This window comes from Diachasmimorpha longicaudata, chromosome 6 (assembly GCF_034640455.1).
Source record: "Diachasmimorpha longicaudata isolate KC_UGA_2023 chromosome 6, iyDiaLong2, whole genome shotgun sequence".
NCBI lineage: Eukaryota > Metazoa > Arthropoda > Insecta > Hymenoptera > Braconidae > Diachasmimorpha > Diachasmimorpha longicaudata.
This window is the reverse complement of record NC_087230.1, coordinates 6,036,393-6,057,384: the sequence shown is the minus strand read 5'-3', so window position 1 is coordinate 6,057,384 and position 20,992 is coordinate 6,036,393. Positions and strand designations below refer to the sequence as shown.

Genomic DNA, 20,992 nt, shown 5'->3' with positions numbered 1-20,992 from the left:
CCCAAAAGGCCTTTTTCGTTGATGAAAAAAAAATTCAAGCCCTCCCCTACGGTATTCACCATTAATTCTTAATAGCTAAATTTATCGTCGATTAATTTGTACGTGTATTTGTGAAGAGGGGCCTACACCATTGCATTACGAGAACTTGGAAATACGATTCAATAGAATTTCCCATACGTCCCACTTGTGGATTGTCCGATTTCTGCGTGAACGATGCGTTGGAAAAATCATCCAACTAATTAATCAAACTATTCCAATACTCAGTGCATTGTTTTTCAAATAATCCATTAAAGCACTTACCTTTATGCCAAGAGTAGGCGTCAGCATGCCGTAATCATGCAGGGCCGGCAGCATAACGGGGGGTAAATTAGCCATCATCATTATGTCAATAACTCTTGTACACAATATCCAAGTCACACTCAACAATTACTCCCGTAGATTAACCTACCTGAAAATTAAAATCCAAATTTAGTCATTACAATGAGTAGAGATGAAAATATCAAATATTAATGAAACCTTATGTAAAAAAGTTTGGCCAACCATTGTACGGAATTTTTTTTTTTTTAAATTACGAGTTCAATACACGCTGAGCTCGCAGAGTATACGTTTATAGAAGCATTATAATCTAGAACTTATTCTCAACGGATCTGCAGAGGTCTATTTGCCCAGGCTGCACCGCTAACTACCCCGGGGCTATGTACCATAGTAAGAAGAATCTCAGTTGAGCCGCGTCTAGGGACTCGTGCACCCCTTTACCTAACTTTCATACTCATACCGTCACATTGTACTATATAGGTTACCCACAATATCCTTTTCTAGCGTGCTTACCCACCGCTTCCTCGATTACAAAGCAGCCAATTATAGAATTAATCCATTACTCGATTTACACGAGTGTAAGTGGAAGATACCCAGGCACTTGAGCCCTTGGTAAACGGAGTGCAGTCGAGGTAGGGACCGACGACACGAGAGGGAAATATAGAGATTTCACGGCGGTCTTACGTCGGATTTGCTGCAGGGGGGTGGGTAGGGGAGGGTGGAGGAGAAGGGAAAAGCCGGTCATGTCTTGCCCCTGCTCGACAGCTACCTTTGGTGTATGTGGTGCCAGCCATCGTCAACACTTGCACGCCAGAAACCCGAGATTGGCTGACAGGAGCGGGGAATACACCACTTCTCTCTGTACCTCTCTCTCTGTCTCACACACACACACACACACACACACATATCCTCCCCTTCGTTCCTCGTTTTCCACGTGACGGCAATCTAAGTTTCGAACTCGCACTCACGACCCACCACACAGCAGTCATCACACGTCGCGACGTCTACCTAATTCGAAATGCAACTGTGTGCCGGTATCATTTCGGTGATTATATAAATTTTAGTTTCCAACATTGGAAATTCCATTTGGTTAATTAAAATACCCAATGTCAATTTCCCATTTCCGTTTGATCGAGATAAATATTCAGAAAATATTACGGAATAATTCACGTCATCCGCTGGGGAGAATCGTTTTCCCCTAATTTTCGTGGTAATTTAAAATGTTCCTCACGAAGTAAAATTGTATTCTCGAATTATAGAGGAACCTGATAGACAACATTATTGAATGTTGAACAATTCCTTCGAAATTGGGGGGGGGGGGCGTCGAGCAAAAGGCTTTTGGCCGTGTAGAGGAACTACACATATTATTTTATAATATCAATGGGGATTGACGTAAAAATTCAAGGAGGCTAACGCGTATTTTCAATTATCTATACTTCACAGCCATTGCTCAAAGCGACGCCTGCCTCCGCCAACACAAATGAAAAACAAAAACCAAAGGGAAATGTGTCGGGGCAATTTACATTTTTAACCAATATTGGGAACAGCCACAAATAGTTCACTGAGCGTGTGACGACAACATCAAATTTCATCATCGTTATAGGCTGATGACTAACCTGTTGCTGATGGCCAAATCAATAGGTGATTTTATATCCCATCAGCAAAAAACGAAAAAAAAAAAAACACAGACCCCTATCACTTCTTTCTACTGGACCTTTCCCCACCCCCGCGAATTACGGATCGTCCGCGTAATTTTTCAGATCTGTTCACGTCAAGAAAAAAAAAATCACGACAGTACTTGGACGAGTGAATCGAGGTTAGAAGGGATATCTCTCTTCTATTCACTAATCGCCGGGGCTCTGAAGCGCATTTGGTGGTCCCCGATGGGTATGGCCCTTGTCACGCAGAGCGAGTCCTGGCTTCCCTGAGGTAATTCCGCGCGTGCTTCGAATACTTTCAAGAGGCTTTTCCGTTTGGTGCGCCGTTGCGATTCCACTCGCATCCCATGTTGGTGTAACGCGACAGTGATGCCAGAGTATGGAGACCTGTTGCCCCGATTCTCTGCTCAGTCACTTATCCTTATTTTACGCTCTATACCCCATGAATACGCATCATCATATTATATAAAGTTTAAGCCAGGATGAGGAGGACACGAAAAAGAAAAGTAACAATTTGAAAGGTCGATGAATCGATGGGTAGATGGGAATATTCTTTTTTCCTCTCGTCAATGCACCGAACGACAGGGCGATCAACTTTTGTACGAGGAAGGGCTTGTGACTTTATAACGTAATAAATTGCACTTCACTAAACAGTTAATGTTGTTAGTCTGTCAGGTTCCAGTGGCAGAGCCATTGACGGGATCACTCCTCTTCTGCCCCTGTTCCTAGTTGATCTTAAGAACCTAAGAGGACGGTCATCCACTTTCGAGTTTAAAAAATACTAGTTTAAAGTTGCTAGTTATATTCAATGTGTGATAACAGAGGGGGAGAGATATTTCGATTTAATATTTGACATAATTTATGGTAGAGGAAGTGAACAGTACTTTTTTTCCGAAATTTCTATTTAATTTAAGGGCCAACGCTTTCTTACGTAGCACTTTCTTGATAAATTCAGGGAACAACCAGCAATACGATGCACAATACCTTTCTGGCCCAACCACCTTCAAAACATAATTAAAATTTTCTAATTAAGAATTTTGATAAGGCAACGGGTTTGACTCTTTATGAGGTGGCATTGTTCATAAGAGGGCAGGGAAAGGGTGAGAATAGGAAAGAAAAGGTATCGTCATAAGACTAAGGTCGTGTTACAAAAGAAAGAGGATTGAAGAGTAATCAGCCATCGTAGCCAGCACGTAGTCGGTCTTTATTTAATTAATAATTTTCGTCTATCACGTTGCAGCGGAAATTTTTAATTCCTTTAAATTTTTGTTCCCCCCCTCCAAGGTGTGCATGTCTTATTGATTGTTTTCTCTGTGAACGTGATTCATGCTTCATCAGAAATTGATTAAATTCATGGCACAAGGATTCCTTGCATTCATGGATTCTATTGGTCATTGATTAAAACTAATCAATTTTCCACAAGGCTATTGGATCGTCGCTTCTTTTTCTTCAATTTTCTGATGATTATATGGAGCTCACATTTTCGATTCTACACGCGAATCCAATTCTCACTGGGGTTTTATCGTCACTTCAGTTCGAGAGGAGGCAGTACACTCATCGAGTATGGCTTTCAGAGTCATTCAGGGAAAACCGAGGCTATTCAACACCATTCGAGATGATAAAAGATAATTTAAACTGGACAATAACATTATCTACTACTGATAAATTATTTATTCTTGCAATTTCAAGTAAAAAACGTGGAAATTTTTTACGGCGATTAAGTTATTACGTGAAATTATCAGTGATTTCGTTGGTTATAAACCAGTCAATTTTCCTGAATATTAATCGTAATAAAATAATTTTACTGCACTTTCTAAATGAATCAGAAATCGCATGAGCATTTTAGTTTTTAATTAAATTTAACTTTTCAATATTAAAAGTTGAAATGCACATGTAATTGAAATTTAACAAAAATTCCAACAGTGAATCGGTTTATCTGCATATACACGGAGAGAAAAATTCGATAAAAATTATCAGAAAAAAGTATAAAAATTTTAATTTCGGAAGCTAACTATCAAGTGGAAAATTTTTTGAAAATATTCTACATTCTTGGAAAGCATTACACACTGACTATCGTAATTCATTTGATAATGCGCCTATTTTTTAATCTCTTCAATATCAATAAAAGTTTCGTACAAATATCGGAATCTGTATAGCGGACAAACTTCACGGTGGATTGTTTTAAGGGCAAAAATATAGCTGGGTTTGTAGTACACAACCCTTATGGCCCCCGCAGGGGTACTAGAGACCTTTTCATCGAAAATTCTTCTTCATTCTTGTGGAAATTACCCTCCACACCGCATTCATTCGTTTCAATGACTCGAGAGATTTTTCCCCCGTGCAATTTATATTCCAAGCACAGGAGAGGAATAGAATCTCATTCTTAACATCCAAAAACCAAATCTGACAACTGTTTCCATGTTCAACCTGACTGATAACTAACGAGACCACTTGGACCAAAAAATCGTGGAGAATCCTCGCCCCTTAATGCCATTCCCTTCCGTTTCCCCGAAGAAATCAAAAAGTAATTTTGAAATTTCAAAGTCGACGTTGAACACTAAAAAAAATAGAAAAAAAAAAGAAAAAAACATCTTGTCGGTGCGAATCACGCTATTTATACAGACACTCTAATGACGATAATCATAATAACCGAATGAAGGAAGGAGGGAAACGGGCAAAGGGAATGAAAAAGTTTTCAACGAGTACCTCTCTGTGCGGTGTCCCTATACGAGAGGCTCGCTCGTTATCTCCGCCATCTTTTCAATCGTCGGGCCAACGACGATAGCGTTACAAAAGTCGGGCCACGACAGCCATTGTTTCCCTGCCGCGTATTCAACGCTCTCAGGGTTCGGGAATGGAAAACGCCTGTGAGGGTCCTCTCCCCCCACTTCACCGAGTCATTCTGTCTCATTTCATAGTTTCCCTCCTTCTCACTCTCTCGGTTACCTATCTTTGAATCACTTCATCCGCCATTCCCCATTCAGACTGCCTGCTCTGTTTTCCCCCCCTCGCTCTTTTCCTCTTTCACTCCCAAAGTGAAGTGAAATAGGAGAAAAAAAAAAAGCAAAAATGAAAATAAAAAAAGTTGGCATACATGAAACAGGGTCAACCATTTATTGTATGCCTCATGCTCCAATTTTATTTATTTTACTCAGTAGCAACGGGATCAAACGAATTTTCCATCAATTATTTGTTTGCTCAATTAGACTGAATTTTTAATCTGAGAATACATATTCCTGTGAGAACTCATTGGTACACGTGGTAATGGATGGATTCAATATTGAATTCAGTTGTGTATCAAATTACAGTTGACGTTCGAGGGGGTGGGAAAGGGAGAGGGGGAGGGGGGAGAGTGCGGGGGCTACCATCAGAAGCTTGCATTGATCAAGCGGCTTGTATGTCAGAGCTGCGTTCGCGTTTACCCTTTGCGTGTCGACTCATCGTTAATTCCCTTTGAAAACAGTGTGGACGACGCTGTGTGAATTAGCAGGTGGTTTGGTATACAGGGACGAGAGGGGAGGGTTAGGGGGGGAGAGAAGCGGAGGGGGTGAGGGATGAGGCAAGTACCATACTGGCAAGCTTGTTGAATAATTACCGATCGAGGGGAAGAGGACTCGGTCCCGGTGTTAATCGAACAATTAGCCATTACGTCAACCATTCTGGAGCCAACTGTCGATATAACTCACGGGTGTATTTCAATTGCCAACTCTAGACGATATTCTTTTATACTATACTTGACATATTCCGACAGTTGTGATACCAAGAACAGCTATTTCACGTGTACGTAGACGTGGTTCGTTGGTACGAATGAATAGAGGAGTATTTTTTATGTTTTCTCGGGGATTGTATTTTTTTTTCTTTAGATTTCGGTTTTTACGAGCCAATAAATTTGATTTTATCGAGTATTATTTTACTAAAATATTGAAAACTAGAGAAGTAATGGATTGGAAAGCAATGAGGGAAGTTTGTTATTTTGTTGATACCTTTATGCCAGTGGGTAAAGAAAATTAATTGTCTAGTGCGCCTCGAAAGTCTTCAAATTAATGTGCGTTATTGATTTATTTAATGTGATGTGTAGTCTTGTCTTTTCGCGATTTTCCGTGATAGTCCTTTTTTTGTGGGGATGAGAGGAGGTCGGTATTGGGCTATTCTCGTGGACCATTGAAACAAAGTTAAAAGTACTTCACACGGCTTTGTGAAAATATTTGTATATGCTACTGGAGCCTCAAAACGATAATATTATACATCAATAACTTTAAAGTGCTCTTCATTGAAGGTCCATTGGCGATTGAGTGCTATTACTTGGATTACTTTCCGGTATTTTCGAGAGCACCTGCATTGGTTTAAGAGCCTTCCTCCGTTTATTCTAGCCCTTCTCACTGGAACTATGCCTCGCATGCACAATTACTCGAGGACCGAAGATACAAAATTACTGGGTTAGAGAAAGAAAGAGGGGAAAAAAAAACTTTATCCATGAATTCACAAGCTCTGCGAATCTGAGCACGTTGCAGTAGAGGGAAAAATTGTGAGAGTTCAAGAGGAGAACGCAGAAAAAAGTTTTCACTAAAAATCCTTTTTTCTATTAATTTTTTTTCATTCAACTAATGACGAGATGTAGCCCGGTGTGTTAACATGGCTATTCTCTCTGGGAAAGGGTTTTTGCTTTGATTTCGATCTAATTAACTGTTGCAATAACCTGGAGCAACTTAAACAACTTTGTGGTTTTTTATTGTACTTTGGAATGTAACGTTAGTTTTTAATAGGCAGACCTGCTGAAAAAGTCACTGATGTCAATGCTCGAGCTTTCAGCCGATCATTTGATTATTTATTTATCTCTCAAACTGTTGAGATTAAACTATACGCAGAACCAGTGTGAACTATGCAAAAAACAAATCCAATAAAAATTATGAGGAAAACAGCGTAAAATTTATCTGGCCAAAAATGTACAAATTTTATTTAGAGAATTTTAGGGAACGCGAGGCAAAAATACCTCACCAGCTTCATAAAAATTGTTGAACGTTAAAGAATTCTTTTATTTTGGAGGTACAATGAATCTACGGAATTTCGTTGCTTCAGAAAAACTTCAAATGCAACTGTTACTTGAATGTCCAAAAAATTTCAACTGTGTAAAATAAATATCAACTAGTGAATCCCTACAAATGAATTGGCCTAGCGTAACGCTCTATTGATCTTGTCATGAGTGGTTTTTTCAGGGGACAATACAAGCATCAGCTCAGCAGTGAAACACGAGGTTTTAATTAGACAAGCACATCTCTTTATCATTGTAACCTCCGCTGCAAGCTATCGCACGCCAGGGGTTGCAATATAACCCAACGTGGTTAGAGGAACACCCGGGGTATCATGAAGGTACTATACATTCCCCCACCCCCATCACCTTTAAAGTGAACATTGTTTAACGTCTTGTTACAGCCAAAGCCGTCGGCTCCACCGATTTTATTTACTCTTATTAGCGTTCAAGCGAATCGATTTACGGGAATCCCAGTCGTTCATTCGTAAAAAAATCAATCGCGAAGAAATGTAATGAAAAAAGAGATGAGAAAACTCCAATTTGAATTTGAAAGTTCTAGTTCCGGTAGTTTGACTTGAGTGATACAAAATTTTAGCTTTCCCCAGACTGCGGATGCCCTCTCCCTGTTCTTCTCCTTATTCGAGAAAATGTTTCGCAAAAGCTCCTTCAAAGCTCGCTTTACAAGCAATACTCCTGCGATCCATTTATCCATTCTTCCTCTCTCTTTCTCACTCCCCTTCACGGTAGTCACAATTATTTCAATCGCAATTTGCCGTCGAATGAGGGAGAAATTTGACGCGTCGCGACAACTTTCGGCGCACTAAGTGATTGCAACCCCAGGCTATATTATTATCCGCTCATTTTAACGAACACCGTGCAAGCGCCCACTCAACTACTTTTAATTAAAATTTCGAACAGATTTTTTTTTGCGTGGGAAAAAAAAGGATGAAGGAAAAAAAACATCAAGTTATGTACTTATGTACATATATACATGTGTTTCTTTTCGATTAGTGTAAAGAGCTGTACTCAGCACTGTAGTTATGGGTCGTTAACGCTTTCTTGGTTGTACCAGCTTGAATTTAACCTCTATTTTCGCCACTTTCGGACTTTTCTTCTTGTCCTAACGACTCACGAGTACTCAACATCCCTTGTTCAGTGACTTGTTAGTACCTCTGATTTCGATAGTATTACCCCCCAATGCTGAGACACTACAAAATGTTGAAACTTATTTGAAATTTCAGTGACAAATACATTTGAATTTTCAAAATTTTAAAGCTGAATAAAATTTAATTTTTCAGGATAAACATAAGACTTTCCAGAGCCGGAAAATGCACAATACGACAATTACCTGATTTTTTTACAATTTTCAGTTCTTTTCAGTCTTAAATCAATCCTTTTATTTAAAAAAAAAAATTAACAGATTTATCAATGATAAGATGTATGAAAATTCCATGTAAATTATTCATTATTGAAACTTTCACGATTTTTCACTTCAAATTTAAAGAGAAACTCTCCAACCTTGTAGACCTCTTAAAATTATTATTTTTCGTCGTACAAACACGAGACCCCAGTTATTAATCGTGCGGTGATACATAACATTAACACATGGAACAATTTTTTCCTTTTATCAACCCCTTCATGACTGGAGATACGTCAGGTTTAAATATGAACGAACCGACATTCATCAAGGCCTGATTTTTTCATTACTTCTGGCCAAGAATTACTTGAGAGGGTAAAGCGCGGTACCTTATAAAAAAATCATTGGCATGGGCGTGGGCTGCAGATTGAGAAACTCAATTTCATTTTGTAAATGCGTAATGCCACAGACTATAGTGTACATGTATATATGCCGTCTAGATTTCTCATGGTTTTCCCAGAAGACAACGGTGTCTGGGTGATGAACAAAATACAGAGTCAGAGTTTAGGGGAGTTGCATTATAGACGGTATATTCCCATGGGTACGATCAGTTATTTAGGATTTGGAGACTTCAGTCGACACCTTCGACACTTGGCTGGCGTCGGTTTTCACTCGATAAATTTACGAGATAGTACGAATAAGGGGATACTTGCTTGGAAGAGTCACTTTTTTCTTTAAATTTTACGGAGCCAGAGTTACCTCTCGACGGATAATTTTAATATTTTACGGTTGTTTATTCAAACATAAAATCAAGTCGCATCAATGAGACAGCTGTATCACTTTGTACTCAGTGAGTCCCCAATGGACTAAAAATAAGTGTTGACGTTTGTTGAAAGACGAGAATGTCTGAGAGCATGAATGCTAACCACTTTGTAGTTTTCTGGGAGTACAATACACTGCAGTTCCTCGAGTTATTTGGATTATTAAATAACTCACTGCCAGTTTATACATGCATGTGTGCTCTTAAGATATTTGATATCTTGCTTGAAAGCCTCACCCAAAATTGACTGAACAAATAATGTCACAGGTACAGCTGATGTAGACGATCTTTTTGTTTAATCAAATAGTCATTTTCAATTAGCCGAAGGCACGAGGGTGAGGGAAGGGTACACTGGGCCCCTGCACTATCGACCGACTGTATGGTAGGGCTTTTTCATGGGTTCCCTCTGCCCCTGTGTAAACGCAGTACGATTGGGGGGTCCCATGGCACCACAGGGGAAGGAAAATAAAATGTAAAAATCCGAGAGGATATACATCTGCACTGATTTTTGAAACTGAGTGAAGGTTCAAAATATTGACTACTTAGAATTTAAAGTACTAAATAATATAATTGAAATTTCAATGCTCCACTTTTTGTCTGTCATTATTGATTGAACTCAATGAATTTTACAACATTACAGTTTAAATTTTTCAATGACCAAAATAACTGAGTCTCGTCAAAACAAAAAAAAATGCTCATAACGAGGAATAGAGATTCTCTATTCATCTCTGGTCCGAAAATAAATCAAACTCAAAAAGATTTCCCTTTGTCCCACTGCCCATTTTACCCCAGCCTTTCTCATTCAAATATTCCGAAAAGAAAACCATCGAAACTAGTTGCAAGAGCCACCAAAGCAACAAAAAAAGAAATAATTGAAAGGAAACCCAGTGCCGGTAAAATTTGAATGACATTGAGTTGTAGTGACTAACGTATTTGAGCTCCACTGGGGTGAAAAAAAGCCGACAATATTCTCCAGAGGGACTGTACGTGGCGGCAGCCACATACCGAGTCGCGATTTGAATTACAATCGGCGCATCCTGGCGTCCCATCCGATGAGTTCGCGTCTCGTTAACCATTCGCCATTCTCAGGTAACTTTGTTCTAGCCTCGGTTAACTCGAGTTATAACGAATTTTATTCCCCCTTTGTCAGCATCGTACCTCCAGAGACTTTTTACCCCCCCCCCCATACTAGCAAGAATTATTCATTACAGATTGATCAATTCCTCCACCACTAACTGACCGAATTTATCCGATCAACTGAGTCAATTGATTGATCAGGAAAATTGCATTTAAGATCAAGAATAACATGTCATATCCCGGCATCGTAAAAATGTCAATTGATTGCATTTATCGGGCATATCGTGCAAATACGAATGACCGTAAATCTCGTCAATTGATAATAATACACGTGACACACAAAACCATAACCTTGGATGTTACCATTTCGAGATCAGGAGTCACCGGTTAACCGTGACATTGGCTTAAGCGATTTCACGAGATCGGCGCTTTACCCTGTGCCCTTTTTTCACTGTCAGAACGGACAAAAGCTTTCTTAATGCAGAGACAGACACCGATTCAATTCTTATACGTTTTCTCTACATGCTCGGTCGCCAACTACCACTTGTTGAAGAACGATTCGTGTATACCCGACCCGTCGCCGTCGCGCTGTAGGAGTCTGTGCGTGTTCTCGCTATACATGCGACTCACCCAACATCCGTATCTCAGTACAGGCGATGTCAAAATTTTCTACGCATACTATTTTCAAATAAAAAAAAAATAAAGCCACTTGTGCTTTTGCGTATTTCTGTATTTTTGGCGACTCCAACTCCGATAAATTTAGGGGCTATTTTCAAGCTTTGAAAATATTTTTATAAAAATATTAGATATTCGGTGCATTCGACGAATCACTTTTGATGATTGTTTCATCATTTTCGTACGTGTCACTGTGACCGCAGTAATTTCGTAGAAGACGTGAGGAAACTGTGAAATCGAATGAGTAGTACAGCGTAGGTCCAATTGTCCCCGTCGGGAATGAGCACATAATTGTCAATTGACGGGCAATGTTGCCATGTTAACCGGCGTCCTGTAGAGATACGATATATTGGATGTAAGGGCCGGACGAACTGCAAATAATTTTTGAAATTTTTCGTGGCATTTTGTCTTCTACATGAAGAAAATTTTTTTAATGAAAAAATACCGTTTGTAAATTTAAAATTCAATGGAAAGTGTCAGTCGCAACGGGAATCAAACATCAAAGTATTATTGAGTTTGAAGGTGCAATAAAGAGGTGATTTTCTGGAAAATTACGTGACGATTTCGTATCGTATTCGGTAAAGAACCTGAGAATCTTCTAAACGTTTCAATTTTCCTGTCTTCCATTCCTATAAAAATGACCGAAAGACGATACTCCACTGTGAATGACGTGAATTCTTCCAGAATTTTTACCAAATATTTTCCTCTCTTCGGGCCAATACTTGATGATTCTATTTCTGACGTAGGCATTAGAGACACTGGCATGAGATCATCACTGAATAAAAACTCTACAATATTATTTCCGCATTTTTCCCTTCTTATTTCGCTGTGACTGTATTGTTAATTAACTATTTACGACAGTCTTCATGTAGATACATCTATGGAGGTAAGAACATATCTCGGTTTCTCGCGAGATCACGAATATATCGACGGCTCCCGCCGAATGGAGCCCCCGGGAGTCATTTGGCCTCGTACTCATCCGAATTCCCAACGGATGAAATACGAGCTATGTACCGGGAGAATACGGGGGATAAGGAATTTGTTGAAGCGCAAGAAATCGCAAAACTGAACATGAGCACCAATGGAGCCATTCCCAGTTGATTTGGAATCGAATGATTGACGTTCTTTGGGCGTCATTATCGAACAGAAGAGGAGAATTTTATTAGAAAGCTCTCATGATCCCATCAGGATTAAATACAAATTTCAGAAGAAAATTGAAATTTTAAAAAATCCATTTGATTCATTAATAAAACATATGCGTGAACCTCCCGAAAATCAAAATTTCATTATAATTTATTTCTATCCGTGTAAAAATTGAACCTGAGCGCGGTCCCAGGCGCAATCACGCGCTACATACTCACTCACACACGCACACACACATACACACACGCCTTCGCAGACATCTCCTACCATGTCACTGTACGTTTCAAGGTCTACAACAAGAAGGACAGAAACTTGAATCGACTAGCCTTCGGTCACAGGAAAAAAGTGACAGATCCCTGATCAATTAAAATCAACTGCTAATACTCCCTCACACGTATTTTCATATCTCTCAACTCTTACTTTTTCCCACCGGATGTCTTAAAATTTCACTTTCATTGTTCTCGCCAAGCAGGTGGGAATGTGCAAATCCGGCCCTTATCCTCGTTTTGTATTTCGCCCCTACTCTTCATCTTCTTTGTTCTGGAATACGCATGCGCCGTAGACTCCCTAAGTATTCTCGACAATTCGTTTGAGTGCATGAATGTAAAAGCGAATAAAAAAAAAAAGTGAGTGGAGAACAGGAACAAAAAAAAATGCCTTTGTGAAACGCAGATACAGAAACGAGAGCAAAAGATTGAAATTCAATCATTCGAATGAAATTTCCGACGAATATTCGGGCGTGTGACGTAAAACGAACCGAATTCTATGACCAGGAGTGTTAGTATGTCTGGGGGCCATATAAATATACCTTCGATCCGATTGAGGAACACTGCGACGATGCTGCCGAAAATAAAACAGTTTCTAATATTATGGAGAAGGGTGGAGTGGGATTGGCCGTGGAAAAATAGAAATTATTATTATATCGTATGAGCTTATGCTGTCGTTGCGGAATACGCTTGAGCACGCACCCTTATCTTTGCAAAAATCGCTCATGAAGATGGGCCTGCACAATGCCCCTTTTGTCAATGCCATCTGTCGGTGCTCCCCCTGAAACGTATTCCAGGTATTTTGAGTCCGACATTTAATTTCATTGTCCCTCATATCTTTTATTCAATAGAGAATTGTTGTTCGAGACCGAGGAAATTACGGAAATACCGTGAGTAATGAAAATTCAGAGAGAGAGAGAGAGAGAGAGAGGGTCGCATTTTACCCCTCAAAATAACTATTATTGATTGGTTAGCCACACGTGAGGGTCATTATCTGACATCAAGAGGTCTCCCCACCGTAAACACTCCCATTTTTACCGAATAATTTCCTCTGTCAGTCAATAACAAACCGTTGCCGAGTGACCAAGTTAACATTCTTTTCGTGAAGAAAATTAACTTTACACTAAAAAATGTCTATGTGTGACCTTAGCGTTTATTTGAGTTATTCGTCTCGTTTTCGGTTACTGCCGCATGCACACGTGCATGTTTATGACATCTGAGAAATCCAGAGAGAATAGTAGCAATGAAAAATTCCATTTCCCATGAGATCGGCGCAAGTAATCGAACCTCTCAATGAAACGAAGAATATATCTTTCTTTTTAAAAAAGTGAGCATTGAGGTACATAGTCGATGAGAACCTTCAATATAACGACAGCTGTCCAGGACCAAAGCACCTGCCAAGGATTGATGATGCGCTTGTCTCAGAAAATTCTGAGGTATTTGCAAATCCCATGACAAAGGAGACATTCTTATTCCGAATGAACCCGAGAGAGAATCCTATTTTCCATTGTACCTGAACACTGCAACCAGAAGTGGCGCTTCAAATGGTGAAATTTCAACCTAGGGAATAGTTTAAGAAGGGGAATGGGCATTATTATTAATAGGACCATAAATGCGAGGTCATAGAGCAGTAGAACCTCTGACAAATAATGGGTGAGGGACTTTGGAGGGAAAAATTTACCCCTGGAGACTACCTGAGTCGCGCGTAAAACTCCTCACAGTAGAATAAACCAAATCTCAAAATGCACGAAAGAATAAAAATTCAGGTGGCGAACCTCTGCTACACGCGGTCTTCCACGGAGCTCTTAACGAAAACAAGTTTCAGTCGTTCAAGGTTACACGAGGGACAGTCCCGGCAGACCATGACCGCGTAACAGAAAAATTTAGCCCACTTTCAAAAAATCTATAAATGCCATTGTTTTTTCAAGAGCATTAATTGCTCTCCTCATATCCTTTTTCATTAGATAACGAACCTTCAAATTATCTCAATCAAATTACGAGAGAATCACACGTAGAAAATATTTAACCTTGAAAATGAACAAACTAGTGACTCTCCACGTGGTTTGGCATGTACTTTCCCCTTGGATTGGCAGCCAGATGGGCGGCAAGGGGGAATCTTTAAGCGGACAGAAAGGGAAGGGACAGGCAAACGGACAGCTGAGGAGGGAGAAATTGCAGGCAAGCCGACGATGGCAAAGGCAAAAGAAGGTTCCCAAGATCTAACAAACCATCTTGAGGAAGGCATTTCAGTAACATGGTGGGGATGGAGTTCAGGTATATCCCACAACCCACACCAGACGGCTATCGAACGAAGGCTAACCTAACGTCTAACCTTCGTTCTCACTTACTCGCGAATCACCTTCATGTACTTTTTGTTCATCGCTCGCTTTCATTCCATGTACTTTCGTCTTCATTTCGTATGTGTGCGAGTCTATAGAGAGAGGGATATTCTGTACTGAGAATAATTCACTCTCTGGTCAAGGTCTGGGTGGCAATTTCCAATATTAGTAGCCCGTGAAATATGTTATTCAACGTTTACTGAAATTCAAAAACGCTTTACCTCGATACAGTATATTTAATCACGTGGGAGGAAAAATTAATTTGGCGTAAAAATTTCATTCGCTTCCTTCGTCAATAGACGTTGAAAATCTTTATACGTATCGATTCCCGATTTTTTTCTAGGGACTGATATTCCGAAATATTTGAAGGGTGAATTTTTTTTATGCGAAGAATTATCGGGACAAGGTATGAAGAAGAAACTGCAGACCCGTAAACAGGGACTTAGGGGGGAGAAGAACGAACTGCGTAGGAAAGAACAAAGAGTTAGGGGAATGAAACGGAATTGGGCTGGAGTACAAAAAAATCACGGTAAAACCGGTTGAAGGTAGAATTGCGAGGCTTGTGTTCTTTACAACGCTAGTAGGTAATATTATCACAAAGAATCACGGCTTGGGCGACGATTTTTCGTGTCCAAGCATCGCCGGTGAAAAAACGGGAGAATTGTATGGGAGAAAAAAAAATGTACAAATGCTCCCTCCGGTTCCAACAGTGGTTATCAAATAGTATCGTGGAGTAATTTATAGAATTTATAAATTTTTTTCCATCGTGCCGTACGAAAAAGTGAATTTTCCCACTTGTTGGTGTATGCTATAAGCCTTGCCGGAGCGAACGTTTCTTCCTGTATTCTTTAACAAATATACTATTTTGCTATTCTGAAAGGTGACGAGTTTGAGAATCGCATTATTGCAGTATCAAGTTTGGTTGTCCTAAGCAAGTGACAGACTCACATGTAACTGAATATTGATTCCGCGAAACGCGTTACCGGACAATCTATGCTAGAATCGCAAACTCTTCGCGTGTTGCGTTATCGATGTTATGTCTGTCTATGTGACTGGTTTCAACGTTGTAAATTTAAGTGAAGACACACCTAACTATACGCCTCCGCACAAGAGCAACGACATTATAAGAGGGTTTCACTTCTGGTCTCCTCATCAAAATAGCTCTCAACCCAAAAATTGCGACAAAATAAAATCCAAGTGTAAAGAATGAATAAAAAAATAAATAAAGACAATCTTGTTATAAAAAAAATCCTCGCGACATTGTGAGTTTGTTGATGACAGACGTAGATCAGCAAATATTGAGATAAATTTGTGACCTTATCACTTCAAATTTCCACTGTCGATTGTCATGGTTTTATTTCGTCAAATAACCATTCTAACAGCAAATAAAAGAGTAACGATAATTGAGAATTATTAGAGTTAAGATAAATGAGAATGATTAGAGATCTGTGGGAAAAATACTGTCGAGGTGAACGTGCTCAATGGTTTCAAGAAAAAAAAATTACGTTCATTGTTGTGGATATTTTGAGTCACGTTTAGACGTGTGTGCGGTTGCGCATGTTGAAGCGAAACATCGTGTCGAATGGCCTGGCATACTAGACATGCGCCTTTGTAACCACGCTGATACAACTGCTGGTACCGGGTTTTTCACTTATAAATGTATTTACAGTTGCAATAAAATGTTTATATCCACTATCAACTACCCAGGAATACCTACTAATAAATATGACAATACATACCAAAGTTAATCAACGATTATTCCGCTGGTACGAGACACTTGTCGGCAATCGTCCTGTCTCACAAGGCACAGAAAAAGATATTTCAAATTTTATTGTCCCACGAGAGACCGGTTCCGTTTGTTGATATTTTTGCAATATCTACTCACAACTGTTCTCAGAATCAAACAAAGAGGGCTCGATTTTATGCACTAATATACCTATGTACTGTTAAGCGTGCGAGACTCGTCGAAGCGACGCCTCAACTGACTGAACAGAAAGACACGAGCTGATGACGACGATGGAATAACTCACACAGGCACACAATCAAGAAAGTGAGACGTCAGGACGGAAAGCGCAATTCCGCGTCTGTCAACTTACACTCAAGCGGAACTTTTGTAGGTTATGATGCGATTTGTAATGTCCTTTATCATCGGCACTTGCACGAATTAATTCTGACCTTCGAATGTTTCACTAAATATTTTTACTGTCTGATTTTACATCCAACGAGTACATTCAACGACAAAAACACGAGAACGACGCTTTGTTTGTAAATTCAGAAAGGAAAACAATCAATATATTCGCAACGATCACCTTCACTCGACAATTAGACGTAATAGATTACCGGCGAGGCAGTAGAACACTCGTTAATGATAATAAAAAATTGGTATAGGGAAATATCACGTTGTGACGATGAAAAGTGCGCGTAATAGATGCGGCTAAGTTGTAGACACGCCACGAGTAGAACGACGCTAAAACTTTGCCACGAGTCGTCGTTGGTGGGGGAGACGAACAGAGGAGTATGATTGGTGGTGGGGGCAAGCAGAAAAAGCCCCTGGCTGATTGCTGCGGCAGGTTGGTGAAGGGGGGGGGGGGGACAGCATGCGGAGGGGAAATGGTAATGGCGGAAGAGCCGTTGGATTGTGTACCGAGGGGGTATTGGAGCGAGTGAGAGAGAGAGAGTGAGTGGAGCGTTCGGAGGGAAAAATATTCTGCAGAATATTTCTGCAAATAAGTGCGAGTGAGAGGAATGTATGAAGCACGGCGGGAATTGTCTCTCACTTCAGGGCACAACGAATGGGAGAATTGTCAGCAACGGCTGGATGCTACCAGCTCGTTTTTGCTCGTGACTCCTCGTCAATCCTCGGCACTTGGCGTCGGTTATCCTCGTTGCTACTCGAATCAGGCGCTCCTCGGTGTGTGGGGACGATTTCCGCCGGTGAGGGTCTCTCTCACACGTCCTTTCCATATACACCACATGCTTGTTATATTCCCTATACTACGGACATTTGCAATTACGTTCCTATCGCGTGAATTATTAGTTATAAAGTACTGTGGGCGTAATGAGAATTATTGTGAAAGGAAAAAATTAATTAGATGAGCGTTGGATAATTACGTTTGAAATAACTGGAGAAGGTTTTTCCGTTGAATTTTCAAATTCGTATGACGCTGATAAGCGGGAAATTTGAAAAATGGGGAATGTTACTTTTCTGAATTTTTAGTCTATTGAAAATTGTGGTTTCGTGATAATTATGTATGTTGTATGCGTAGAGCAAATTTAATGTTAATTTCATGTTTAATATGAGTGAGTTGAGCACCTGTAGGGATAATAAATGAAAAGGGAAAATGAGGATCCCTGCAGCAGCAACAGGAGGGAGGGTTCTCATGCGTCATATTGTTGTTTGAGCAATGGCTGTTGCTATACAAGGGTGGAGGGACCTATGGGAAAGGTGCGTTCCTGAGAACAGGAGGAGGAAGGGGAGAGGGTCACGTATGCCTACTTGAGTCTCACCAACCAGGTTTTATTCCCCTCCTTTTTTTTTCATTTTTTTCCTGGATTTGGTGGGGGCTGCGGAAAACCAATTTGAATAATTTCTGAAATACGGCTCTGAACTTTTAAGATCAAAATTTTTTTGTAAATACTGTTTGGAGTGATCGATATGAAATTTCATCCATCATTCCTCCGCTAGTCTTCAATCATTTGTACTCTTTTATGTTTTCGCAGAAACGATATACTATCATATATTCCGATTATTCCATTCGCTTCGAGATTCTCTGTATTTCCTTTCAACTTCCTGCACAGTGCGAGAACTATAGTTGTTGCGATTGTTCGAAGCACCACAAGCCAACTGTGTCCTTTATTCTAGTCTCTATACCGAGAGATGTTATCGGCAGGTGTCTACCGATATCTCAAGAGACTCTTCCCACTCGGAGGCTAGAATTTTCAATGGATTCAGCGAGAAAGAAGAGAGGTGAGGACCGGATAACCACCAATACTGGCATCTATCTGAACGAATGAACGATAAACACAACGAGTTTATGAGTGTGAAAAGTGATTTTCCATTCACTGACTCTACTGTCATCCCTCGGTCGTCTTTTTCCTTTCTTTCTAGCGGCCTTTGTCCATATAAAGAAATGATTATTCCCTTCGCAATATGGAATTATGGAGAAGTGCCAGTGTTCCGCCGTCATGCCTAGTTATGCACTCCCCCCAGTCAAATAAAAAAGCTTTTCGCATCAATTATCTTGCGCGTTGGGAAAATTGAAGGAAAATTGCCGGAATAAATCTCAACAATAAAGAAACGTGATCCGGGATCGTAGGAAAATTAAATAAATTGGACTGTAATTTTTCTCTCTCGATAGAGAAATTATCGGATCAGAGGGTAAAAATAATTTACCACCTAGAATTTTAACCTCTGACATTTCTATAAAAATTATCAATGAACTTTGCTCTTTAATTTTTACTTAGTATTCCTCGCTTCACAGGAATTCAGATAACGTTTTTCTCCGAAGATAGGAAATTATTACTATTTGATTGTCAGAGTCGGTAACGTGAATCGATTGTTCCACTTTAGTCTCGTGTTTAACCTGAAACCAGTATTATATCACATATGCACAACGATCCATCACCTAACGAAAGGACTGTGGGGATGGCAATTACACTGGGGACTGCCATTTCCATAATTCCCTGGTAGTGTATCATTGTGATGAAACGAATGTATAAAAAATATTTAATTTTCTAATGCAATCAATGGCACAAATATTGCCACGACTTGCCATTCACAGTTTTTATTTTAATATTTACACTATGCCTTCATTGAAATTAATCGCTAATAAATTGACATTAATTCATTCATGCAGTCCCCCAACGCCAGTTAATGCCCAGTGACAAAAGTATATAACAATACTGTTAACGAAAAATAACAATCCCGAATTTGGCGACCAAATGATATGATAAACCATAATATAACGTAACACAAGTTAAGTTAGTCCATCAGATGTTTTAAAATATTTTTAAATAAATTTTTAAATACTAATTTTCCAGTGTGAGAATGATCGCACGTGTGATGTTGGATAGCCTTTGAATGCCAATGAAAAAGTTGTGGCGAATCTTGAGATTAGTCGATTGATTGGGGGGAGGTAGCTAATTGGATCGAAAAGAACCTACAAAAGTGTTTTGATTCTTCAGGGAATAGTCAACAAAATTCGTAGGAGGCCCGAGGTCATTAATTTATAGGGAGAACTTCACGTCTCATCCATTTTAATTTCAGTCTAACGCTGGTAGCATCTCGTTGCACGTGCACGTGGGGGCATCGCAACTACCCCCTCGGGTCTTCGTCGAGATGAACGTACGGTTAACGCTCGCGGATGCATGGAATTTTTCATTAAATCGCAGCCGCTGCAAGCCATTTTATCGTACTTTTTCGCATTTAGAATCTGTATATGAAGACGCATTACCGTATTCAAGCGGTCCAACGGGGAAAATAGAATTACGTAGGTAGTTATTATTATTATTTAGATATGTTCAGTTGACCATCGAAGCGGTCTCCCGCATTCTCTCCCAGGGGATTAATTTGCAAAGTGATGTCAAAATAAAATAAACCGAGGGCGAATGTCTTTTGAAACTGAGATTGAAATTCTCAGCTTCTGGTCGCGTGGCTACTGAAAATGGAATTAATTTGTGTCGTTTGCAGTGCACACCAACCGATCGTTTCACGAGGCGCATCATTCACCTCGACTCTCGGGAGGTAAATTAAATCCCCGAATGGATACGGTACTCGATGACGGGTCGTGTCAACAAACTCGGTTAAGTCCTGTACAGCGCGCGGTTTCTAGAATTGAGATTGAGAATTGCTGTGATTTATATTTCCCTCCGTCGTTGACCTTTTCATCCGTTTCCTAATGTATTTGTCGAATTATTTATTCTGGGGTGGGTTAATGATGAGTCGTTTGGGTATTTGTGGATGAATATACGATGGTGTACCATTGTTATTAATCATAAATTACATCGGAATAACGTGAAGTTTTTGATCGTGCACCTGTTCTATCGTGCCAGGAAGTTACAAATAATTGACGAGGCATAAAATAAAATTACATTTATCCACTTAGTACATTAAAGAATCCTAATAATAAAAAAAATTGTTCAAACTCAGCTTTATTTGTCCGCTACACTTCTATTTCTCTTGTTTCGCATGAATAAATCTGAAAAATGCATTCGTATGTATGGGAATTCTACCACTTGATGGAATACGAGTAATATGAAGAAAATTCCAAGAACTAACGTTTCGGGAAATTCACGTAAGTCCAATGATGGGGAG

At 39.7% G+C, this 20,992-nt stretch overlaps 1 protein-coding gene across 3 annotated transcripts in view; it reads right to left on the bottom strand.

The window, feature by feature from the left end:
* Positions 1-17,147, bottom strand: part of LOC135163441 (polypyrimidine tract-binding protein 2) — a 73,530-nt gene extending 56,383 nt beyond the window's left edge. For 2 of the 3 annotated variants that reach the window (XM_064122887.1, XM_064122888.1), the window contains exons 1-2: positions 16,419-17,147; positions 301-448 (exon numbers count right to left, since the gene is read on the bottom strand). In XM_064122887.1, coding sequence (XP_063978957.1) covers positions 301-381 — 81 coding nt within the window. In that variant the 5' untranslated portion in view covers positions 382-448; positions 16,419-17,147. The remainder of the gene's footprint in view (positions 1-300; positions 449-16,418) is intronic. The other variant, XM_064122886.1, reaches the window with a different exon arrangement.
* Between the last annotated feature and the right edge of the window lie 3,845 nt (positions 17,148-20,992).